This window comes from Paramormyrops kingsleyae, chromosome 8 (assembly GCF_048594095.1).
Source record: "Paramormyrops kingsleyae isolate MSU_618 chromosome 8, PKINGS_0.4, whole genome shotgun sequence".
Taxonomy (NCBI): Eukaryota; Metazoa; Chordata; class Actinopteri; order Osteoglossiformes; family Mormyridae; genus Paramormyrops; species Paramormyrops kingsleyae.
Window position 1 is genome coordinate 7,253,131 of NC_132804.1, and position 24,477 is coordinate 7,277,607.

General features: G+C 45.4%; 2 protein-coding genes across 7 annotated transcripts in view; one reads left to right on the forward strand and one right to left on the reverse strand.

Annotated features, from left to right (window-relative positions):
* Positions 1 to 492: 492 nt before the first annotated feature.
* Positions 493 to 24,477, forward strand: part of LOC111855049 (AMP deaminase 2-like) — a 40,731-nt gene continuing 16,746 nt past the window's right edge. Inside the window, exon 1 of one of the 5 annotated variants that reach the window (XM_072715075.1) lies at positions 493 to 511. Coding sequence is in view for 3 of the 5 variants with exons in the window: in XM_072715072.1 (XP_072571173.1) it covers positions 18,152 to 18,233 (82 nt within the window). In the remaining 2 variants the exon portion in view is untranslated. Of the gene's footprint in view, positions 512 to 15,020; positions 15,342 to 18,013; positions 18,234 to 22,469; positions 22,762 to 24,477 lie in introns of those variants that run through there. The other 4 variants (XM_023833657.2, XM_072715072.1, XM_072715073.1 and 1 more) reach the window with 4 other exon arrangements.
* On the reverse strand, positions 7,586 to 12,248 carry LOC111855054 (amphoterin-induced protein 1-like). Of its 2 annotated transcripts, XM_023833672.2 has the most exons (3): positions 11,973 to 12,248; positions 11,609 to 11,720; positions 7,586 to 10,483 (listed from the first exon to the last, which is right to left on the reverse strand). In XM_023833672.2, the coding sequence occupies exon 3, from the start codon at positions 10,379 to 10,381 to the stop codon at positions 8,879 to 8,881; it is 1,503 nt and encodes a 500-aa protein (XP_023689440.2). In that variant the 5' UTR covers positions 10,382 to 10,483; positions 11,609 to 11,720; positions 11,973 to 12,248; the 3' UTR covers positions 7,586 to 8,878. The 2 variants fall into 2 exon arrangements, with proteins under 2 accessions (XP_023689440.2, XP_072571172.1); XM_072715071.1 differs by having other exon boundaries at positions 11,609 to 12,248.

Here is a 24,477-nt window from a genome sequence, read left to right on the forward strand (position 1 = left end):
CCCCTTATAGATCCTTGTTTACTGGCCATAGCCCAGTCCTATGACAGAATGCATATAACTTGAGAGGACTGGTTGAAAAAAAGATAAAAGTACCTTTCGACATGCACCTCACTGTAAACTGTGTAAATGATCAGTCTCTATGGGGAATGATACCCAAATAATTCTGTGATCAGAACTGACACCATTATTAAAGAAAGCTGCGCCTAGAACAACAGCAGATGAACTTAGACAAATAATGGATCAAACTGGTTCTAAAACAGGGCTAACAGTAACTGGAGTTGAAACCAGAATACATGTTAGAATACAAATTTCATAGTTAATAATAGAACCATTTGAGTATAAAAGACTTATCTTTGGTGTGTCCTAAACTAGTCAACAATAAAACATGGATATGCTTTATATAGATCATTTAAGCTTTATGGGCATTTCGTTCAGACAGAAGAACAGCAGACCCAGAGAGGAAGGATGCAGTGATGCAGTGAAGGCTGGAGGAACTGAAAACATGTCAGCGGTAAGAAGCTTTCTTCACCTTGTCGACTACCGCAGTAGGAGTGTTGTACAGTTTGAGATGTTGGAGCCCTTGATATGCATAATTAGAAAAGACACAAAATTCAATTTTGGACCAGTATGACCAGTATACTGAATACTGTCTCGTGTTATACAAGTATGAGGGGCAACAGCCAGAACGTTAGCTTACTTTCACATGGACACACCAACCCAAACTGCTGATGCAAGTCCAGTATACAGTTAGGTGCTGGGAAGTTTACCCACGACTCGGAAATAAGGTTGCAGTTTGTTTTGTCAGCAGAAGGTGAGAAAAGATGCTCTCAAGCTGAGTAAAAGGCTTTGCCTGTCTTACGAGCTCATCAAAAATTATACCCTTTAACATACTGATGACAGTTTGTTCTTGTAGCTGATCGCAAGCCATTGGAATCCATCTATAATCCAAGAATTGTGTTTAAATTGAGCACTGGCTTCCGCATCGACAACTGTTGAATGTTAGAGTTGCAAACGTACCAGGAAGAGACATATTTGTAGACCCACTGATACTTCTGTCCGGTAAAAGAGCAATGAAGGAGAGTCACTGCCCTGACTCAGAGGAGCAGATATCTTGTCCTGTTTACATGTATGGAGTAACAGAGAGCACTATGGGTAAGAGCACTCATGCTAACTCCTGAGGGATGCTTAGGAATGGTAGGAGCTGAGCAACATTTAAGGAGTAAAGTATGGTGGCCTGCCATGGACAAAGTAGCAGAGAGAAATTGTAAAGTCTATCATGGATGCCAACTTGGCCCTAGAGTTGATGCAGTTAATACCACTGCCACAAGTACTTTTTACATTTTACTTATTTTAACTTACACCTTTATCCAAAGTGATGTGCAATTGAGGAAGAATTTTACTTACACAAGAATGTGAAAATGACATCAAACACTTCACGCCCACTCCAAGACAGGCTGAGGCAAACAGAGAAGTGGAGCGCCAGAATCGAGAGACATATTCCAAGGGACTTGCGTGAGAAAAGAAGCTCAGAAAGAATGTCAGGGTGCAGAGAGGAACCGTGCACAACTGGGCGTGTAAAAGTACCACCCGGCTGCAGACCAAGGCCCAAGCAGCCATCCACACACTCAGACACACACAGAACAAGAGGAGGAGTGCAAATTGTCTGCAGGGGGCAGCACAAAGTGGCATATGCTCATGTGACTGCAAGCAGATCAATTTTTAATCAGACGGGAGAAAGTTCAGCACATAGTTCAACGCTATGCCACACACAGCCTTGCATAAGAGGGCAACTAGAGTGATTTGACCCAGAGGAGCTCAGTCGTAACACCACCTTTACGAAGAGGTACTTTGCTGTTTTAAATACCCTGAGCCCATGTCTGATTGTATTAAATCTACAGCACATCATGTACGGTCACAAAGGCAGAAAAGATTGCTCCAGAAAGTGAGCCTTGGCCATTAGTTTAAAATAGAAAATAATTATAATAATCGATACTTTATTGATCCCCGTGGGGAAATTGTCTTTACGCTTCCCTCAACTTGCTCTTTGTAGAGTAAGCTGTCCATGAAGGGCAGCCACCCATAGCAGCGCCCAGGGAGCTGGGGGTTAAGGGCCTTGCTCAAGGACCCACAGACATGCTGAGGCTGGGTTTGAACCGACGACCTTCTGATTACAGGCACACAGATATGTGGATAGAAGGAAAATTTGATTATCTCCGGAAAATTTGTTGAATCAGTTTAGGTTCCGGTAAAGGTGGCTGTTGTGCGCTGGAATGCATAGCCTGTACCTCATCTGTTTTAGATGATGCCACCAGAAAAGGAGTCTATATTCTATAGTATAGTATATACAAGGAAGAAAATGAAGAGTTGGCATGTATGTGATATAGAAAAACTGAAAAATAATGTGGAGTAAGTTTTTTTTTTAAATCAGCCACTCGGTACTCCACCGTGTACTACGTATAATCCTTCACTTCATCATCATCATCATCATCATCACCTTTTTGCCCAGTGTTAGGCTCACAAAAACACACACACACACACACACACACACACACACACACGCACATACACAGACACACACACGCACACGGGCGCCCAAGACTGAGGACAGACATGGAGACAGTTGGTATGTAAAGAACATGGTAAAACTGTCCTGTCACTGAGTGAAAACACATTTATTGGTAACAAACATGGGGACTAATCACACATCTCCAGTCTTGGATGAGCTAACATGCACATACAACAGAGAACATTAAATCATTATACTATATACAGAGCAGTGTCCCTGACAGTAATACAGAGGGACGATGCATATAACCCGGATATTATAGATAACGCTATATCTGGCTGTCATACACAGGATTATGAATTATAACCATGATATTATGCACATATTTATATGTGACTGTCATGCACAGAAACACAGAATATAACATGGAATTATACATAATGATGTATGTGATGTTATACACAGGACTAAGAGACATAACTATGCTAATATAGATAATGATGTTTGTGTTAATTGCACAAACAGCCCCCTCCCCCCAGACAGAGAGTTCCATTACACAGGACCCAGTGACAGTGACAGACCACATGAATGAAGCGTTATGGAAAGGCTACCAGTCCTGTAGATTGCCCTAAGTGACTTCTTCTTGGATGTCTTGAGGTCCCAGGTCCTATCTGCCGGCTCCCTGCCAATGGCCAATGGGATTCAGGTCTTGGGGGGCCCACGCTAGTGGGTCTCTCAGGACTCAGACGGCACACACATGGACGAGGCCAAAATCATAGGCTGTCTGGAAGAACGTGCTGAGACACGGTGGAGACCTGACATTAAAAACTAACGGGTGTGAAAATGTGTGTAAAGAGCGGCGTGGCATCGACTCCATCAAAGTATTAATACAGGCTGCAGAAAAGTACAAGTGCAGCCCCAGCAGCTGGTTAACAGTATCCTGCATCGTAATCCTGCAGTCCAGTAAGCTACAATCGCATCAAGACTTCTACAATCTGATTTTCAAGGCTGAAACGCTGTTTTGTTTCTGCCGACTGCAGCCCAGAAACCAGTACCCCGTTCTCTGATGAGTACTGTTGCCATGGGATACCATTTATTACTACACCTGTACTGCTCATTATGGGTAGTCAAATGGCTGGATATTCTACTGTCACAATCGTGGCTAAGTAGCTCAGGGAGCCTTTGATGGGAACCTGGATCCATACTGTTTCACTGCCAGTAAAAATCACACCTCGAAGGAGGTTACAGGCAACTGGGAAATGAAAAGTAGATCGACTTGCTGTATTCCAGAGGAGTGAGTTACGGTCTGTCCGCCACTCAAAATGGCTTCTGCTGGCCACAAGCCTGAAAGAACATATGGCGATAAGGCTCCAAGCTCAATAAAGGCAGAGGAGTGTATCTTATCTACATCGCTCACAGCTGCCATCAGTGTTAAACACGAGAGTGAGCGAACTAATGCAGCAATCAGACGAACCAATCTACAACACCTGGGATGCTGGGATGGACTCAGCACCTAGATCCCAAAGGGAAAATAACATTTTATTGGAAATTAATTCAGCTCTATTGCATTGTGGATAAAACTGCCAAAACTCACGCTCTCAGGTGTCACATTCCAGAAGTCAACAGAAGATACTGTTTTTTCAGTCTGTAACCAAGCTTTAGGCTCATGGGAGTTCTGCTTACACAAAAATGTTGAGGGCAGAAGGAAGATGATTCGTTCAGAGAGATAACCAACCAGATTGTACAGGAAGTGGATCCAAGCAATTTGGGCAGGTGGGACAAAGATATTTGATTGGTTGGCCCCACCTCCTGTAGTTTCTTGGATCTGCCTCTACAATCTGATTGGTTATTTCTAGAAATGGGCCAATCCACTGTTTTTTCAGTTCCAATCCAATTCCGATACACAACTGCCGATATTGATACAGATTCCGATACATGAACTCTATTTCCTTTAATATTTTAATAGAATAAATATATATATTTATACTGTATATATTATTAATATTTTAAGCTAGTAAATACAGATGAAAAACAAATGCCAAAAAATCTTTAATTAGGCCACTAGAAACATAGATAACATACTGTTCCAACTCGTTTGTGCGTCTTGTTTTAAGCGTTTTTGTGCCATTTGCAGTTCAGTTTGAGAATCTTCCAAGTGAGGATATGCAAGTGGCAAATGCTTAAAATGCCCTACAATTTTTCTCCCTCTGGCAACAGCCTCACTCACACTTCGGTGTGATAGCGGCCCCCCCTGTATCACAAGCTACAGCGAGTAGTAAAACAGCCCAAGCTAGTGACTCCCAAATCAGCCATTGCATTTTTCATATTACTGCCTGTGCTTTGTTTGCTGGAATTATCCACTAAATGCTACTCCCACCTCTCAAAACTTTGTTTTTACAAAGATTGCAACTCACTGTGCTACTAGTTACTGTTAAAAGCGTGAAGTACTCTTATATGATTTTCTTACGCTCCCCCTACTGCGAAGGGTATGCACATGACGTCACAGCAGGTGCGCTCACACCCACTGAGGGGCAAATGATGCAATGGCAGCCTTAATATTCAGCTTGAATGTCACAAAAACACATCAAAAATGAGATAGAGCTGTCGTGCAATTCATTGTGCAAACAGATTTAACACGAAATAGGAGCTATCTTTTTAGAGACAGCCAAAAACTAAATAAGTAAGTATCGGAGGTGGATCGGTCACGCATGGCCGATACCCGATCCGTTAAATAGGTCTGGAACGGTGCTGATACCAGTCCGAATATTGGATCTGTGCATCTCTAGTTATCTCTCTGAACCAACCATTTCTCCTTCTGTCCTCAGAACATTTTCATGTAACTAAAACTCAAATGAGTAACTTTAACTGTTGTCCTCCTACTAAACTGTTGGCAGTTTAGCATAGGTGTGATTTTACGTTGTGCCAAATGCACCCTGAGTTTTTTTTTTTTTGAGGTCACAACTTGTAATAACAATGAATGTCAACACTATGTTGCTAAATCCTGTTCTGGACTAAAAATTCTTGTACTAAACATTTTAAAATTACACAAATCAGAAATCCTTAAAATGTCCTAACAATAAACATCAAATATAAACACCCCCCTAAAAAGAATAAACAAAAATGTGTAGAAGATCACTATAGATCAAAACACTGGAAACAACTGACTCATGGATATTTTTGTCTGCCCACAGGCTTTCGTCTTGTCACTTTCTAATTCTGTGAGCGAAAGCAAAGCCTTTCTGTATGTGAAGCTCCAGACCTAATGCGCATGGAAAAAATGACCCCGTTTGATGGTCAACATGCTGTTGATTGGAAATGGCCCAACAGCATAGCGTGGGAGACCAGCAGATAAAAATGGAATGACCAATGACTCCTGGAGATCACAGATGTCTATATTTAATTCATCGGCCTCCAGCCTCCATCAATGACATCAGCTATAAGCCACACCTAGAACGATTGGATTATAGAACCTGCAGTTTCCATAATGGGCATAAAATACAGAAAAGCCCACAATGTTGCCATTATCCCTTGGAAGAACCATATTCTGAAACCCACAATATAGCCCATATCCCTCATAGGAGATGCATTTAAACCTCTGTCTTCCGCATTAGGGCAAAGCTCCCAGTGCAATCAAGCTTTCAAATGCGACTGACCACAGATCCATGGCAGCCATGTGAGAGATGCTTAGGACGTGATCCAGCACCGACATTAGGAGGAGACATGTAACAAAGTTAACAGCAACATGAAGGGAAGACGTCCGACGTCCGCATGAGAGAGTTTGAAGGTGACGAGAAACAAAGACCAAACTAGCAGCTTCCCCATGCTGATCATGCTAAGCTAGCACACGCTAACAGCCTCGAGTCAGGGGATCACGGTCGACCCGAGGCAGGCCATGTATCATTCATCAGCCATTGCTGCTGTGTCAGGTTTCAGGATCCCACAATCTAGCTATAGCAGGACCATGCATCTTAAATCAGCTCCTGCTCCATTTAGATTTATAGCTATTGCAAAGTTAAGCTGCCAAATTTGTCCACATTGACATTTGCTTAACCTATTTTTCCAAATCAAACACTCTCTACATTTGAAATATGAAAATGCAAACCATGACCTAGGCAAACCTGAAGCATTAAAATATAAAACATGCTCCCTGATATGTGGTCTCCCTGATATGATGGAACTGTGAATTCTCCAGGCTAAACTCTGGTCAGGGCTACATCACAAACTGGAAACCTGAACTAGCAGAAAGCATTCTCCTATTTCACAGCGAAATGCATTTTTCTCTGTCTGAGCGCCTCCTACAGGCCTTCTAAGCTACTGCAATGTACTAGTCACCAGCAGTAAGAGAGAGTGTTAGCAGTTATGCACGGCAAGGTACTCTATCGATAAAGCCATGAGCTTGGCAAGAGAGAGGTCCCAAAGGAAGGCATTGGGGGCAACGGTTCAAATGTAGAAAACTCAACTCACACAGCATGCACAAGTAGATGTTCACTCTTATACACTCAGTCCTGCAGCCCTGATCATTGTTCAGCTCTGACTTGAGCCATTCTCTTATTATGACTTGGGGCCATCAGGGCAGAATAAATGGCCTTCACTGCAACTAGAGAAAGAAAGGAAAACGTCTGTGATTTATTACTTGGTTCCCCGCAGCACACAGCTTCATCAAGTCCATTAGGCATCTGTCAGTTACTGCTGGTTCCCGATGGCAACTGTCCCATGGTTCCTCTAAGGGACCCAGTGGTCCTGTGAAGTGCTGTCTGATTGCTTATCTAAAAAATAATGTGGAGTGGATGGAACATGAATGGCATATGAACGAGCCAGCCGCCCTCGACATCTCCTATCAGGACCTAGCCCTCTGACACGCCGTCACCCGATTTGCTATGTGAAAAGTGGGCGGAGTCAGGGATGTGTTACCCAGAGAGACAGTTTTAAGGGGCTTCACCTGGCCTCTGTGACCAGCCAATCAGATACTGAATGGAAAAACAACAAAATCTGCAAATCTCTGATAAAAAAAAAAAGAAATGAATAACATCTTATCAAACTGGTGTGGAAAAATATTAAAGAAAAAGTAGACAACAAAAATGCATGTATTCAATGAATTAATGTATTCATCTTTATACTTTATCGGCAGCATGAAGTTTTCAGATTCAGATGAACATTCGTTTGTGCTCCTCCAACATGCCGAGTCTCCTTCTACTAAGACACACGAAAAGACTCCACTTTCACTAACTCAGTAAATTTCTGTTCTGCGGCTTCCTGCTGTAGCCGTGCTGCACGGCCCAACCCATAACCTAGTTCAGATGTTTACTGTACAACACATAAGCACATAAACACAGCTATGGTCTCTACTGTCTATATCCATGTTTTCTGTGGTGTAAAGCTTGATTGGGAGGGGGTGGGTAAAGGTGTGTACAGTAGATAAAAGGATACGGCATGTGTGGTACATTCTTATGCGCTAGTTACAGCACTGACAAAAAGTCTTGGAACGCTTGCTTAATTCTGTTGCAAATTTACAACTTTCATGACAATCACTAATTAAAAAGCACCCAGAATGCTTATCAATTACATGTTTTAACACGGAACAACTCCTTTAGAACTAGAATGTAGGTTTCAATTTATTACAGATTTTTTACTTTAAACTACTGGTTGTTCCTAATGTGATTTTTTTTTGTAAACAAATGGATGAAGTAATGATTTTTCTTACAAAACCGATAAATTTGCAATATGTTCACTGAATTAAGCAAAGTCCCACGACCTCCTGTGAGTTCTGTATGTAATGATATTTATATGCTTATTATAATTTCCAGAGTGACCTTCATGATCCTAACAGGTTCTCTGCATTTATGATGCAGTAGTATGGTTGTGTTGGTAGGGGGGTGATATGTGACGTCAGTTAAACTGTGGCTACTCCCCCGAGCCCTCACACAACCTCTGTGGTGGGGGGGAAGGTCACCCTGAGCTAAGGGTCCTACCGGAACAAAATATCCCTGCCATGCTCTCACTGGTCAACAAAGCCCACACTACAGTTTGCGGTCTTTCTGCTTTTCTCCCATCTCACTCCTTCAATGCCCAAATATGGTTGGACATCACCCCCCCCCTCCACCCCACCACGGAGCTGCTTCACAGTATACATCCTTAAGTGCTACAGGTAAAATGCTGGAAAGTTCTCATCTGTTTCATATTCCTCTAAAGGTTAATGACAGAAACGGTTTGCGCATTACAACATGCCTAGTAAAATCGAGCTCCGCATTTGGGCTCCTATCCCCGACCGAGTGGCGCTCTTCCGATCCCACGCATCCGGGAAGCCGCAGCAGTTCTGAAAGCCCCGCTCGGCGTGGCTGATGCCTGTTCCGCCACACGCTCCGCCCAGCGTTCTCAGACCACAATGGGAGTGTCCGAGCAGACGGAGCTGACGGACTCTGCGTCCGACGTCTTCCTGCGATTGCCATCCCGCCGGTCCTCCGGCTCACACTGCTCCCCCGCTGCTCCTGGGCTCACTTTGCCGTTCTGGCCCTGCAGCTCCTTGGGGTCGATGAAGGCCACGTGGCGGGCGAGGCCGGCCCTTCCACTGGGCTCTCCGTGGCTGGGCGTGGAGCTCAGGGCAGACGAATGGACGCTGTCCTCACGGTGCGCCTTGGCCCGGCAGCAGCCCGGGCAGCAAAAGCACCGGCACGGAGTCAGGTACAGATAGACCAGCACCAGCACCACGCTGGCCAGGCAGCCCACCAGCGTGGTGTAGGCCGTGTTCATGGAGTCGTGGCCGGCAGCTAAGGTGAAGTTATGCACCCTCACTGACACATAGATCGTCTCGTTTAGCACCTGGCCCGTGGCGAAGCAGGCGTAGATGCCAGAGTCCTCGAGGACAACGGGACTGATCTGCAAGTTGCCGTCTTTGAGCACCACCACGCTCTCGTTGCCATCTGGAGGCACCGGCATATTTCCTGGCCTCATCCAGGTCTTGGCCATGTCCCGCTGCCGCGTGTCACAGTTGAGGACGAGCGTCTGGCCCAGGTAGGCCTCTTGGTCAGCCGCCTTCACGGAGCTGCAGTTTAGGTAGTCCCTGTTGAGGTCAAAGATGTTCACCGTAGCCTTCTGCAGGCCAGGGAGGGAGCAGGTGTGGTCATCCTTGTAGTCTACAGCAGAGCTGAGATGCCGGAGGTGCCACTGGGCCACCAGGCTGTACAGCTCGCAGGAGCAGGGCAGAGAGTTGTTGTGAAAGAACAGGCCATTCTTGATCCAGGCAGGCAGGGCCTGGAGCTCCTGGATGGGTAGGACCTTGATCCTGTTGGAGGACACGTCCAGCAGAATCAGCTGCTCCAGCCGCGTCTTCTCCTTGACCAGCTCCAGGGGGAAGCGGGCCACCTGATTTTGACTCAGGTAGAGTTTCTGCAGGCTGACCAAGCCCGAGAAGGCGGAGCGGTCGATCTGGGAGATGTGGTTGTTGTATAGCAGCAGAACTTCCAGCTGCTCTAGCGGCTCGAAGATGTACTCGTCCAGCTGCCGCAGGGCATTGGAGGACAGGTCCAGGTGGCGCAGCTGCCTGACGTAGAGGAAAGCCTCAGTGGAGATGAAGGTCAGGCCGTTGTGGCTGAGCAGTAGGCTGTGAAGCTTGGCCAGCTTGACGGTGGTCCACTCAGCCCGCAGCCGTGTGATGCTGTTGTAGCTCAGGTCCAGCACGGCCGTGTACTGGGGCAGACCCACGGGCACGACAGTCAGGTTCGTCCTGGAGCAGCTGACGATGTTGCTGGCACAGACACAGGTCATGTGACAGTTCAGGGCGGAGCCGGCGGCCCAGGGGAGCAGCAGGGTAAGGCTCAGCAAGACAGCGGGGCTGGGAGGGTGCCGAGCCGGCTGGCACTCGGCGCTGGGACAAAGCATTACGGCTGCTCCTGCGGGTTCGGGGGCGTCTTCCGTCAGCAGGGAGTCTCACTACAGCCCCAGGCAGCGGGGGCCGGATGCTCCGGCATTGTTAGCAGACAGCTGCAAGGAAAAGAAAAGTAATGCCTGTCAGTGACGGGCAGGACGTGAATAACATCGTCACACACGCGTGTGCCCTCACAGACAGCTCCACGTGCTCTTGCACACAAAAAAGTGTCAGCCTCTGCTTTCCATTTACCCAATGCATGATCCACGCACAGTAGCACTGGTTGGGGGTTCGAATCCTGCCTCCGCTCTGTGTGCATCGAGTTTGCATGATCTCTGTCACACAGCTATCCTCCCACGATGCTAAATTGGTGTCTCTAAATTTCCCATGTGTACGTGCCTGGTGACGGATTGGCACCCTGTCTCGCATGTTTCCCCCCCCCCCCCCCCCCCCCCCCCCCCCCGCCTCGGGCCCTATGCTGGCTATAACAGGCTCACTGTGACCCTGACTAGGACAAGTTATTAAAAGATGGATGATGATCTATGCAAATGGAACCTATTTAAGGTGACAGTAGGACTGGCAAGCACGGTTTTTTGGCAAGCAGGCAAAGAAACACGAAACGTTTCATGGTGACCAGCCCACGTGCTGCTGGTATATGTCCAGCTAACTAGCAGCTCCTGGACGGCCCCTCACGAGAGGTGGAAGTGTTGCATTGCACCATTTTGTATATGCAAACAATCCCACTGTCCTGTCCCCGTAAAAGTCGCCCTTTTTAAAGTTCAGTAACAGCATGAATCACGTTAATCCTTATTTTCGGCAGGATTTTCACGCTCGTTGCATATAAAGTTAGTTGAAGCACATAACGCGTTTGTTTATTACCAGCCTTCTCACTGGGATTGGCTACGCCAAATAAAGTTATGATGTGCTCTTAGAAGAAAAACAAAATCACAAACGCGGACCGGACAAAACACGCCCCAGGGTGACTGAAATGTAACGGTACCATGCATTTCGCTAGAATAATCTGTTTGGTTATTAAGGATGACATTACGAAAGAACAAGATGACGGAAAGGAATGCAAACGCATCTCTGTCTTTGGCACCCCCTTTAAATTCGCGCACTCTTCTGCTTTATCCGCTCTCCGGATAAATGCGTTGCAAGTGCATTAAATAATTCCCGGGAATATTCGGCATGCGCCCTTGAATTAAAACAATTGCCCGAAAAGGTCTCAGTCACAGCGTTACCTCTTGTAGGTGTCCGGAACATACTGGATCGGATCGGAACGCGGTACGCGGAATCAGTTCAGGCTTTTTCATATGCGGTCAGCGGGGCCTCGCAAGCAAACGTCCCTCCCATCTGGAAGGAAACAAGACAGAACAGCCGTGTAATGGGACTGCGACAGCTGTATTTCTTATGCGAGATGATGTTTCTTATTCCCTCTCCGTGCGGCGTCTAGGCGAGGCTTGCGGTCTTTGCGTTTATTTCTAAGAGGCGCCACTGCTGCCGCTGTGCCCAGCACGCTGCGGATCCATGCGGAGGACGGGCGGTGAGGCGCCGCTGGTCAGCACTCGCTCCGGCGCTGAGCGCAGCACACAGACGGCGTCGTACCCGGCAGGTGTCCGTCCAGCTGCTGGCAGTACAACAAAGCCAGCGATCCGCGGTCCTGTGACGCAAACCTCATCCCTGACAGTTTGGCCAATGTCAAGACTGGGGATGAGCAACTGTGATTTCCGTGTCCCAAGACTAATAGAAAAGACGCAGGGCGGGGAAGGTCGCTTTGGTGAAAAGGGATGCACCCCATTATATGTGATTTTTTTCAGCTCAGCCTTCCCAGTCTGGCTGCTTCTTTGAGCTTCCTGTTCCCATTATTTATCGTGTGTCAGATCAGCGCGCTTAAATCGCCGTAGATTGTGCTCGGTATCACTACGCTGGAGTTTCCTTTCACTGTTATTGCCGTCTTCAGCGCTTGCATTACTGATTATGGAAATAAAACTATACAAAATGATGAAGATGGCTCTTATGATGTGAATTTTAAAGAAATCGTCAATAACAGCACATAAACATACTGGGCATATACTAGAGACAATTTTTAAATTCGTTTAAAATGCATTTTTAGCGCTTGATATAATAAAAATTCAGCTACGTACTTATTACATTAAAACGGAATGTAATCACGCATATTTTGCGCACCCCACTGGAATATTTTTTTATTAATATTTATCTGCCACATTTTCATATCGTATATATGCGGTGAAATTATATTCCTTGCCAACCTTTAAATTTTAGAGTAATTGATTGGTTTTCAAAACATAATCGTACAATACTTGCCCACTGTTGATATCATACATTGTAAGTAAAATTAATACTGATAAACCGAAAAAATTTGTATTGAAACCTAATTAATCCCGCTATTACTTTCTTCCTGAGTATTTTTATTGCCTATTCTATTTTCTGGCGTGGTACAGCTCTATAAAACTGGGTTGACGGGAGCATTGACGTAGCTGAATCGTTAATTCAACAACGCTGGTAATATTTTGGTACGATACCACTCATTAAGAAGAGTGAGGAAACATTTAAGAACTCGCAGCGTGCGACTGCTTTGACTCCGTTCCGTTAATGGAAGCTTGATGGGGTGCATCGTGCACCTGAAACAGCCTAATCAAGACTAAAATGGACTAGGCACATCATTTACACGCCCATAAAGAGGCTGGGAAATGCATCCTCTAATTCTAAGCTAATCATGTCCCGAGCCAATACTTCCCGGCGGGCTGAGTGATGCAACATAGCCGTCCAAGCAAGACTGATCTTTTAAGATACTATACCAAAAGCAAAAGTGACATGTGATTGCCTTTGTATTAGTATGCGCTCCTAACGCCATCGTTCTGCTTCACTGGCGGTTCGATCGGAAAACACACGTAATACAAACGTAATACAAGAAACACTATCTGTACAGATTACACCATCTGTAATACAACAGACACTATTTGTATAGATAACTGAAATCCGGTGTCATTAAGAAGCTTTTAAATGTGATATGGTAATCAAACTTCATTGGTTTTGGACCACGAATCTCAATTCACACAAATACATCCCGGAGTTATATTGCATAAAAGTGCTTATCAATACACAGGACGCGAGACTTATTAAAACTCCGACAGTAAATGAATAACGGATGGTATAGGCCTATTCACACCTGAGAAAACCGGTGTGTAATTTAACTTAACGTGCCTCATTAGTGTTCTGATACTGTCGTATGTGTCCTTGATTAGTCATTCGGGTAATTGACCGTGTTCTGGGCTGGAGGCAATTAGACCCCAGTCTTATTTATTCTCCCTGATTAGAATTGCCTTTGCCCTTAGAGAGTAGTGCTTGGTTGGTTCTTATAGGCAGATGTTTGTTTTATGGGGGCCAGATGGAGTGGGTCTATTTACTTTGTGCTTGTCTGTCAGCAGGTGATGGTTTGGGTGGCTTGGGGGGGGGGGTCATGGTTTTTGTTGAGTGGCATCTTACTTTGAGCTTCTGGTTAGCCAGTTCCTGGTTTAGGGATTTATGACCCCTGGGAGCCCGAAGGTGGCATGAGTTGCCTAATGACATCACACTACCCTTCCATCTTCAAGAACCTCCAAGACTCATCTGATCCATGAATTCCTCTACTAGCCTGATCCCTTTTACGTTCCCTAAAATGTCCATAAGTTGCGCTTCTCATCACTGAATAGTCTTATTAGGTTTCTTGGTTTGTTAGTTGTTGTGTAGCTACGACACTGCTTACACGTCTACCTGATCGTTCACTGGAGGTTCAGCCTAGCCTCACCTATACTTTGTTGCGTCCTTGATGGGGGGCAGCATGTGACTCAGTGGGCTATGTCTCTGTGCCTGTGATCAGAAGATCACCAGTTCAAGCCCAGCCTTGGTATGTCTGTGGGTGCTTGAGCAAGGTCCTTAACCCCCTGGTCCCTGGACACTGCAACAGGTGGCCAGCTTGTTGTTCCCTACAGAGAACCGGGGGGGGGGTGTAAAGAGAATTTCCCCATGAGGATTTTAGGCTTATTTGCATCACTTGTATTGCTAATGTCTAAAGTGTCTGCTAAAAACATTGGAAAAACTTGCACAAATTGTCAGCTATATGATAGAGTGATTTTTACACTAGGCGTACATTTATACACGCTAAGATTCAGGTTAAGTTATTGACTTTCATGCTGACGTCAGCATATTATTTCAGCACCCTTTATCGTGGCGGGGGCAACGCTGTAAAAACGAAAAGAGCTTTCAGTCAAGACTGTCAAGTAAATATGGGAGTTACTGTGTCTGAGATCTAAACCCGCATTCGGTCACTGCTATTCAGATTCGTCTCTGAGTCGTATTGGCCAAGGTGTTGCATAAAATAATCCATCCATCCATCTCCTATAACCGTTGTCTGGAGCCTAGCCCAGGACGGGGCGCCAACCTACTGCAGTAAAATTAAAAATGAATTTATATATGGCATTTGATATATAGGAATATTTAATAGAATGAGCGCAGTCTCTATAAATGCTGTTCGCATATGCTGCAGTATTCCGCGAAATAAAACTAAATACATGCGTGGTTAGTGGCCTTTAAAATGGTGTTACTGTACCTTTAAATTTTGTTCGACTTTTTCAGTTCCTGGAATTTCCACGAACTTGCGTAAATTGCCTGTACTCCTGTTGTCTTTAAGAGACTCAGAAAAGGGGACTGATTAACGTCTCTTTCTCACTTAATTGGAGTTGGATTCGTCCCTGTGGGGCTACTGTATTAGTCAGAAAAGAACAATGCAATGTATTAATCTAAAAATTTTCAGCGGATGTCTGTAACGTGTAGGCATTGTTCATAGCGGGTCGGTTTTTACCGTGGTAATAAGTCTGCAGTCTGCACATACCAAAACGCGAGATTAACAAAGGAGACACATAACTACTAGTGTAACTATACAACATCTTACCGAATCCGCAACAATGGCAGGTGGTAAGTAGCTATTATGTTAACTAAGCAGTGTTATTGTGTAGTGCCGGTCCTGGCAGTTTTATGGTAGAAAACAGCATATGCAGTACAGTGGAGTTTCCACCCCCTCCTTTTCTATATTTAAGTTGTGAAATTACCACACGATGCCTTCATGAGCCTGACAGACCTTTCATAGAGATCACATATCTCTGTGACAGTATTACTGTATCGGTCAGCGATGTTTTTACTATCCGACAGCGCCGACGTCTGGGAGTTAGAGCATAAATAGTCTAATCCCGTCTACATTATTATCATTATACATTTTACTGTATATAGTATAATATGAGCTATAAGTAAAATAAAGAAATTAGGCCTAGCTGCCTAGTTTTGTTAGTATTAGGCCTATGTATCATTTCATGTGTAGGCAGTAAAAGGTTTGCATATAAATACTTGTTTATGGTCATAAAATTTTGATTTGTAGCACGGATTACCTTTCTAATTTATTAATCCTGATCCTGAACATGTTTTTTCCATTCTTACTAACTTACAGTTGGACAGAACACAAGTGCTATTTCTTAAGTTCATATAAATCCTGTTACATGTTTATTTTTAATTATTACTCTTTACAGTTCAGCTTGCTTAATGTCCTTTTATTGGTCTCCACATCTCATTCTAAAGTTCATAAACCTACGGTGAAAGAGAATGTCAGTGTGAGCTGTTATTTAAGTTTTGCTCGATTCTCATATACAATGCCGTGGTTGGGGAAGGAATTATAAGATAGGCCCTCACAAAATCATCCCCCCTCCGGGCAAATTCCCGATCTTCCCGATGGCCAGTTTACTCCTGCCCTTGTGAAAGTCGGGTAGCCATGTTTTCCTTTATCTTAAATATAGTAAAACGTGTGATTCCCATTGTCAAGAGGAGGACTGCATTCGGTCACTGTGTAATGTATTGAAACATAATGGGGGCTGAGCAGGTGGAGGAGGGTGGCGCCTGCTGGCAAAACGCGATCCGACAATGAAAGAAATTCAAGTTCAAGTCCCATGAATAATGACAAATACAATTGCTGCTTTCATGCCACCTAGTAAGATGGATGGCCGGGCAGTCCCCTGTCACCTGGGGCGCAGTTCCACCGGTCTGGGGCTTTTACTTCCCGTTTGATATGATTTCGCCAGCCTACTGTCTGCGTATATTCCTGCGGTCTGGGGCTTTGTCTTCTTTTTTTCTTGTGTGTGTCTCTCCAGTGTCATGCTATGTGCTCCTCTGCTGTCTGGGCCGTGCACCTCCTCCTGTCTCGCTGCTCATTACGGAGCCGTGACTCGATGATGTCTCTTCTCCGATACAAGAGGGCGCTGCTTCAACATTTTTTTCAACATTTTAAAATGCATCGCTAAAGTCAGCGCATGCACGTATCCTCGTAAGCCTCATAATCACTATAGCACGAGCGAGGAAGCCCACCTGCTCCGAGAGTCTGTGGTGCGTAAGCTGTGATTGCAGTTCTCAGCTTTGATACATGAATACTTCATATAAACCCTTCCCATTTCTCGCCTTCATTTTTCATAAGTGTTCTCCTGTTCATTTCTCCTGGCTTTTAATACCATGCGTATATGCTTCATCCCAGAACAACCAATGGTGTGTGAAAATGAGAGGGGGGGGGACTTCGGCTGTGCCGTGTTTCCCCCAGATTCCTGCGCCGTCTCAGTTACGCCACAGAGGAGAGTCGCGACTGAAAGCTGCAGTGTTACTCCGTCTCTTTATTTGGCAAATTTTACAAAGACTGTGGCAGAACAAAAGAGCAGAATGACGTACTCTAGACATATATGCTCTCTGTTCGTGAAATCAGAAAAACAATGTTAGGAACACTGAAAACATAATCTGGCTTTTTGCTTTGTAAAAGCATCCCTGTTTGGGATTACAAAGATTGGGGGGGAAGTAAAAAATAATCTGGTGAAAGATTATTAGGAACTTCTTACCTTTCTAGGTAGGTCCAAACATTAATGTAAGCACAGTAATTGTGGAATCTGGTTGGTGAGAACTCTGGGGTTTGATCTGGACAATGAAAAGAAGTGAAACAAGCAGGAGGTGGATGTGGGTCTCGAATGTATCCTGGTCACTGGGGCAGAAGCAAATCAGAACATATGGATGCGCTATTGATGAATGAAGGATACGTGAAACCGATAAGTACGGAGTTCCCAAGCTCTTGGCTTGGCCTTTCAAGACAGCCTGTCAACACACACGTGTATACAGTGCTTACTTATTAATGACTCAGTCTCTGAGCGCTGATGGGTCACTGTGGAGTGCCGGCAACCGGCAAAGCATGGAGGCAAAGTTACTGAAAATTGCTGGTTGACCGACATCATAAACTATCAAGTCACAGTCTCTTTAGAGGCCAGTGAGGACACAGTCGTCCGCATTCACAATCTGAGGCATAATTGGGGTCAGGCTTGCCTCCAGTTCCCGGAGAGACCCTGCCTCGTAACCTCGCAGTAATGGCCGCCCCAGATTCACGGACTTTACACAGCAGCTGCTGCCCTGGTTGCTATAGCAACTGCAAGTCACAGAACCCAGCGTGATTAGAGGAAATAGACGGATGCCCCTCAGTAAGGGGGGTGAGCGGGGCGGAGTCACCACTGCAGTCGGTGTCCTCTTCCTTGCCTCTGCAGTCCCCCCCCCCCCCCCCCCCCGCACCACTAGCAGCGCTGCTCTTCTGTGCGTTCTTCCTGTCCCCCTCCCCCACGCTCCATCCCTCGGCTCGGGACTGGCTCGTCCTCCAGACGCTACACACACACACACACACGCTCCCACGCCCCTCCACGCCTGCACACAGCAGCACCATGTCTTCCGGCCCGCCGTCCCTCCCCAGGCCCAGGTCCCCCTTGAGAAAAAGAGGCAGCCTTCAGAGTGCACTCAGCCCTGGTGAGTGTGTGTATGCGTGTCGGGGGGACCGGGGGGGGGGGGGGGGGGGGGAGTCTGTGAAATGCGTAACATACTGGCAGCTGGTGCATGCGGCAGGCTACGTCTGTGCCTGATGGGGGGGGGGGGGGGGGGGGGGACTCCAAGGGAACTGTGAATGAATTATTACTTACTCAGCAAAAGGAGACACTGTGGTCCTTCTAGGCTTGTATGCAGAGACTGAGTATGCTAATCAGACATCACGTAGCATGCTAACGCAGCCGCTATTTTAAACAGTACTTTAAATGGAGAGTGAACCATCACATAGTACGTTAGCATGCTATACACTCGAAGAGTGCTGTGAATGGGGAAATCTAATGAAACGTCACATAGCATGATTCCTGCTCCCCAGCTATGTGTGTGTGTGTGTGTGTGGAGTTTGTGTTTTCTCCATGTGTTTATATAGGCTACTTTCTGCTGCTCAAAGACACAGAGTTTAGGTTTATTGGTTTCTCTAAAATATCCATGATATGTATTGCTTGTGATGGACTGGCATCACCCGTCCAGGGTGTCCCCTTGCCCTGTGATTGACTGTCACCCCATCCAGGGTGTCCCCTGCCTTGTACCCTGTGATTGACTGTCACCCCATCCAGGGTGTCCCCTGCCTTGTACCCTGTGATGGGCTGGCATCCCGTCCAGGGTGTCCCCTGCCTTGTACCCTGTGATGGGCTGGCATCCCGTCCAGGGTGTCCCCTACCTTGTACCCTGTGATGGGCTGGTATCCCGTCCAGGGTGTCCCCTGCCTTGTACCCTGTGATGGACTGGCATCCCGTCCTGGGTGTCCCCTGCCTTGTACCCTGTGATTGACTGGTATCCCGTCTAGGGTGTCCCCCTGCCTTGTACCCTGTGATTGACTGGTATCCCGTCCAGGGTGTCCCCTGCCTTGTACCCTGTAATTGACTGGTATCCCGTCCAGGGTGTCCCCTGCCTTGTACCCTGTGATTGACTGGTATCCCGTCTAGGGTGTCCCCCTGCCTTGTACCCTGTGATTGACTGGCATCCCGTCCAGGGTGTCCCCTGCCTTGTACCCTGTGATTGACTGGTATCCCGTCTAGGGTGTCCCCTGCCTTGTACCCTGTGATTGACTGGTATCCTGTCCAGGGTGTCCCCTGCCTTGTACCCTGTGATTGACTGGTATCCATTCCAGGGTGTCCCCTGCCTTGTACCCTGTGATGGGCTGGTATCCCGTCCAGGGTTTCCCCTGCCTTTGCCCTGCGTTTCCTGGCATAGAATCCAGGCTCAATGCAGCAGTTGGAAGACGGGTGGTAGCATAAATGCATGGACATTTATAAAATACTGTAGATGAAGGTGTAGACCCATTTTTTTTTACTAGTTGGTAGAAATGTAATTTCATTAATACAATCTCATTGAAGAATAAAAAAATTATGATTTCTGAATGGGACTGTGTGACTGTTGTGTTTCTACCAATGATTAAGTTCAGCGGTCTTATTTCTTACTGATTGACAGTTCTTGGTTATATAAATGTTTCCACCGTACATTGTTTAACTATAAGTCACCTAACATTGTGAAAGAACTAAGAGGATTGATATAGTCCTGATCACTGGTATCCAGCGAATCAGCTGTGTCCTGTTGAATTAATTAAGCCACACTGTAGCCAATAGCCACCCGGTAATTCCTTTTATGTTGAGCGAATGACAGTGTCCAGCATAAGGCCCAGCCTGTCCCAGGGTAGAGTGACTTTGATCTCTGAGCTACTGTAAAACTTTTATCTCTGTATGTCAGAGCAGATCTGATGCATCTTCCCATAGCAGCTGACAAGTCTGCATCTTATCTGGCCATAAACATTACTGGTTAACGCACGTAAGCAATGGAGGCCAAACATTGGTGGGAGCACAAAATGTCCTGACCTGGGAGGTGTTTGGGTGCTTCTGCTGAGGTTTACAAGAGTATGTCAGGACTCAATACGCTGTTTTGTTTGATATATAGTGAAATGAAAAATCTATACTGGCCAACAAAGGAAAGAGAGTAACTGCATATTTGGCAGATCGGGGACCTGTACTACGAAGCGGGGTTACTGGCTTATCGGGGTAACTTGTCGGATTTAAGGTAGTCTGGGAGAAATGTAAGTCAACGAATATGAAGTCCATTTAAACTGTAGTACCTTAAATCTGATGTTACCCCGATAAGCCAGTAACCCTGCTTCGTAGTACAGGCCACCGATCTCATAGGCTTGGTTTTATCTTTTGGCAAATATCAACTGAGTGTAAAAATTACAGTAACTAGAAAATCTACAAAGTAAAACACATTTCTGATAGTTCCAGCGTCAGTGTAGTTATTGTGTTTTGCCTATGTGGGGCAGTGTAACATCAAGTTGGTTGAGATCTTATAGAAAAAATTAGATTGGTCCTGTATTTGTGACTTGACTGATAAACCACATTAGCCTAAAGGTTTCCTTTCGGTTTGACTGAGGTTGAATATCTTGTATGAGGAAAAACTAGTCTATAGCCTATAACTAGTCGATCTATTCGGAATTGCTTTCATGGTTGGTTTGTAGATCGTCATCCTCCAGAACAGTGTTCCTTCACGGAAGGTCTATACCGATGACCTTTGAGGGTGGATTCCCTTGCTCCCTATAGGTCTTCTCTCATGGGAGTACGGGAGTGTCCTTTGCCGGATCATTATGGCAGTACAGGAAAAGCGGCCTCACTCTGCCCCCGGTGGAAACTAGGAGAACCACCACACACATCCTCAAGCTCAAATGCTGGGTTTGTGACCATGCGTGCGGCCACCATTAAAGAATGCCTGTCAGTGACATTCATGGAAGCCCTTAGGTGAGGAACCGGATCAGAGAGTTACAATTCCAGTTCAGTGTTTCTGCCGTTACACCTCCGAGCACCTTGGGTACGTTTGCATTCACATGTGGTCTATATATCAGTGACTTCAGTGCAAACTGCATGTGGTATAGAAAACACACCAAATGGCAGACATGCGGCCATTGCTGCTTTGCTTCACATCTAAGATGCATAAATGCGAACTTATAGGGTTATTATTATTATTATTATTATTATTATTGTTATTATTATTATTATATTCATAATTCAATTTAAATTCAAAAACTTTATTGTCATCCTACATGTCCAATGAAATTGCAGATCGCTTCAACCTCAGATGGTACATTAACATTTAAAACCTCACACATAAATACAAAGAATAAATAAAATATAAAAAAATAAATATAGGAAATACCGACATAAAAATGCAAACTCTAAGCAATAAATACAAATTACAGGCAATATGAACTATAAAATACTAATAACTGTCACTAGGGTGCAAAAAGCACCATCAGCTATAGTGCAGTAAGAGCACAGTGTGAAAGATTTGGAATGGAAGCTTATTGGTGTGGTGGAATGACATGTGTGGTCGGTGTAGCCATTATTGTTGTTGTTGTTATTGTTATTCTCATTATTGTTGTCGTTATTATTGTTGTTGTTGTCGATATTGTTGTTGTTCTCATTATTGTCGTTATTATTGTCATTATTATTGTTGTTGTTATTGTTGTCGTTATTGTCGTTGTTGTTGTTGTTGTTATTGTTGTCGTTATTGTCGTGGTTCTCATTATTGTTGTCGTTATTATTGTCATTATTATTGTTGTTGTTATTGTTGTCGTTATTGTCGTTGTTGTTGTTGTTGTTATTGTTGTCGTTATTGTCGTGGTTCTCATTATTGTTGTCGTTATTATTGTTATTATTATTGTTGTTGTTATTGTTGTCGTTATTGTTGTTATTGTTGTCGTTATTGTCGTGGTTCTCATTATTGTTGTCGTTATTATTGTTATTATTATTGTTGTTGTTATTGTTGTCGTTATTGTTGTTATTGTTGTCGTTATTATTGTTGTTATTGTTGTCGTTATTGTCGTTGTTGTTGTCGTTATTATTGTTGTTGTTGTTATTGTTGTCGTTATTGTCGTTGATGTTATCCTTGACCTGGGTTGGCTTGGTATTAATGTCCAGCTGTGTTAATGGCTCTGGGTAAGATTCTTCTTGCCGAATTAGGGACACTGGGCTCTGAGGCTCACCGTGATGATTTGTCTATTTGGGGAGGGGAGCCAGAGACTGAAACGTGAGCCTCCCCTGAGAAACAAGGGCGCCGGATCCCTGCAGACGTGTTTGCGGCACCACATGATGTCACGGCACACACGCACACGCACACGCACAGATGGCGTCTCCTCACCCCGCAGACTGGCTGTGTTGGTGGGGAGGGAGCTGTGTATCTTTTTTGAGCTGAGGTGTTTTTCGGGGTGGAGCTGGAACCTTCTGTACTGATTAGGGGCTGCATCTGATAGGAGCCCTAGTGGGTGTTAACTGGTCCCTCTGCTCAAAAGGCTGTCTGTCCCACTTCCACCCCAGTCGTACAGAGACAGGGTCCCCTAAACGTGCTGCCATCCCTGCATGGATCATTTTTCCTGGGAAAGCCTGCACCTTCAGCCTCAGCACACTGGATCCCCACTGAAGCAGTAGCATCAGCTTTATCCGTAAGTCTCATGGTGGCCGGGAAGTAGCTCTCTAGTTCTTTGTTTCTTACTGCAGCGGCACACGGTTTGTTTTACTGCAGTAGTTGTGTGGTAGTGATTATTGTTTAATGGGGGTGCAGTTCTCAGTAACGACCACAGGAGGGAAGAAAAACATAATTCAAACTAAATGAACAACCGATCTTCTGCATTTTTAGTTATGCATGATAAGGAGTCATCTTCTGCCTGCTGACGCCAATTGCCCCGGACTGCGTTTCTAAATATAGATGGGTGAGATGTCATAGTTCAAATGGCAAGGAGAGGCAGAGTTTACTTTCACATGGAAATCCAGTAGCTTCTGAGCTGGTAGGCAGCAGTATTTCATAAATGGCTCCTACCTGTTGCCTGCCCATAATTCCATCCCTTGGAGAATCTTGATTGGGCCCTTGCCACCCAATCAGAGTACACCGATTCTGTCAGCTTGCATTTACGGCAGTATCTCCCAAGGCTTGTACATTATTAGTGCTGGACTTTCAGAACTGCATTAGGTAAGGAATTCTTTCTGTGCCCCATGTGTCACTTTGCAGTGAATTTGCATTCATTTGACTCCTCGCTGAGTAAATGGGCTTGTTTCTACTGCAGAAATCTTAGTGGGTGCGTGACACAGCCTTTAGCAACCAGGCTTTTCACATATGAGACTGACACTAGTTTTCAGAGGAAAGAATACTTCAAGGAACAATTCACAACCAAAACCGCGCACTCACGCAGATGCACACCTTTGTGTTGAAATGTCTGTTTGTGGGTGGGGGCTGTGGGTGGGGGCTGTGGTGCATGTAGTAACATCATTTTAACTGGTGTTCAGTAGCTCTCTGCTCTGGATCTTCAGCTTCTGACAATGATGCCTCGATGTCTAGTTATAACGCATCCTACTGAGTGGGTCTGTTTTTAGGGGCTCTGGTATGAACCGCCCTAGACTCCACCCCCTCTTGTTACCATAGTTTCTGTGGTTTGTTTTTATTTCTCTAATCTTTGCCGGATGGGGTCCGTCTGGCCACCCTCCAGACAGCAGGGTGATTCTTGGGAAGCCTAAGGACTCGTTCCCAGTACGGACATCCCAGATACCAGCTCAGATGAGGCCCTGTGCTTCTCCTGCCATGCTCAGATGGGCTGAGAGAGACTATAATTAATAAATGAGGGATCGTCTTGCTGGCCGCTGTACAGTTTACTAACCACATGCAGGTCCATTTGCTATTCATAACCTCACATTTAAGCACCTTATTATATTGATCGTTGTAGTTGTACAGACCTGTATTTTTAAATGTTTATCGTTCAGAAACACCAAGGCTAACAGCGCCATGCCGATCAGTTCTGCTTGGAGTGGGGGCAGGTATTGCTGGGGCTGTCTAGCTGTATGTCCTGTGTATCGCATTTTTCTAGAACTTCCTCAGCTTCCTGTCGCCTTGTGATAGAGCAGCTCAGTGGTGTGTGTGTGTGTGGGGGGGGGGGGGGAGTGCTTGGCAGTGTTGTCTTCTGCCTGATCTTGTGGCAGCCGCACCATGGCTGACGCAGGCTGAACCAAACAGTTTGTTTCTGTCGTGGGGAAGGCTGTTTATATTACATCGAGACAAAAAGCCTCTTATTTTCATGTCGTGGGAACCACCTTTTTCATCCCCACAAGGGAAACTCAATTTTATAAAAATCTGTGACTGCAATCAAAAAAACTAACGATGCCAATAATCT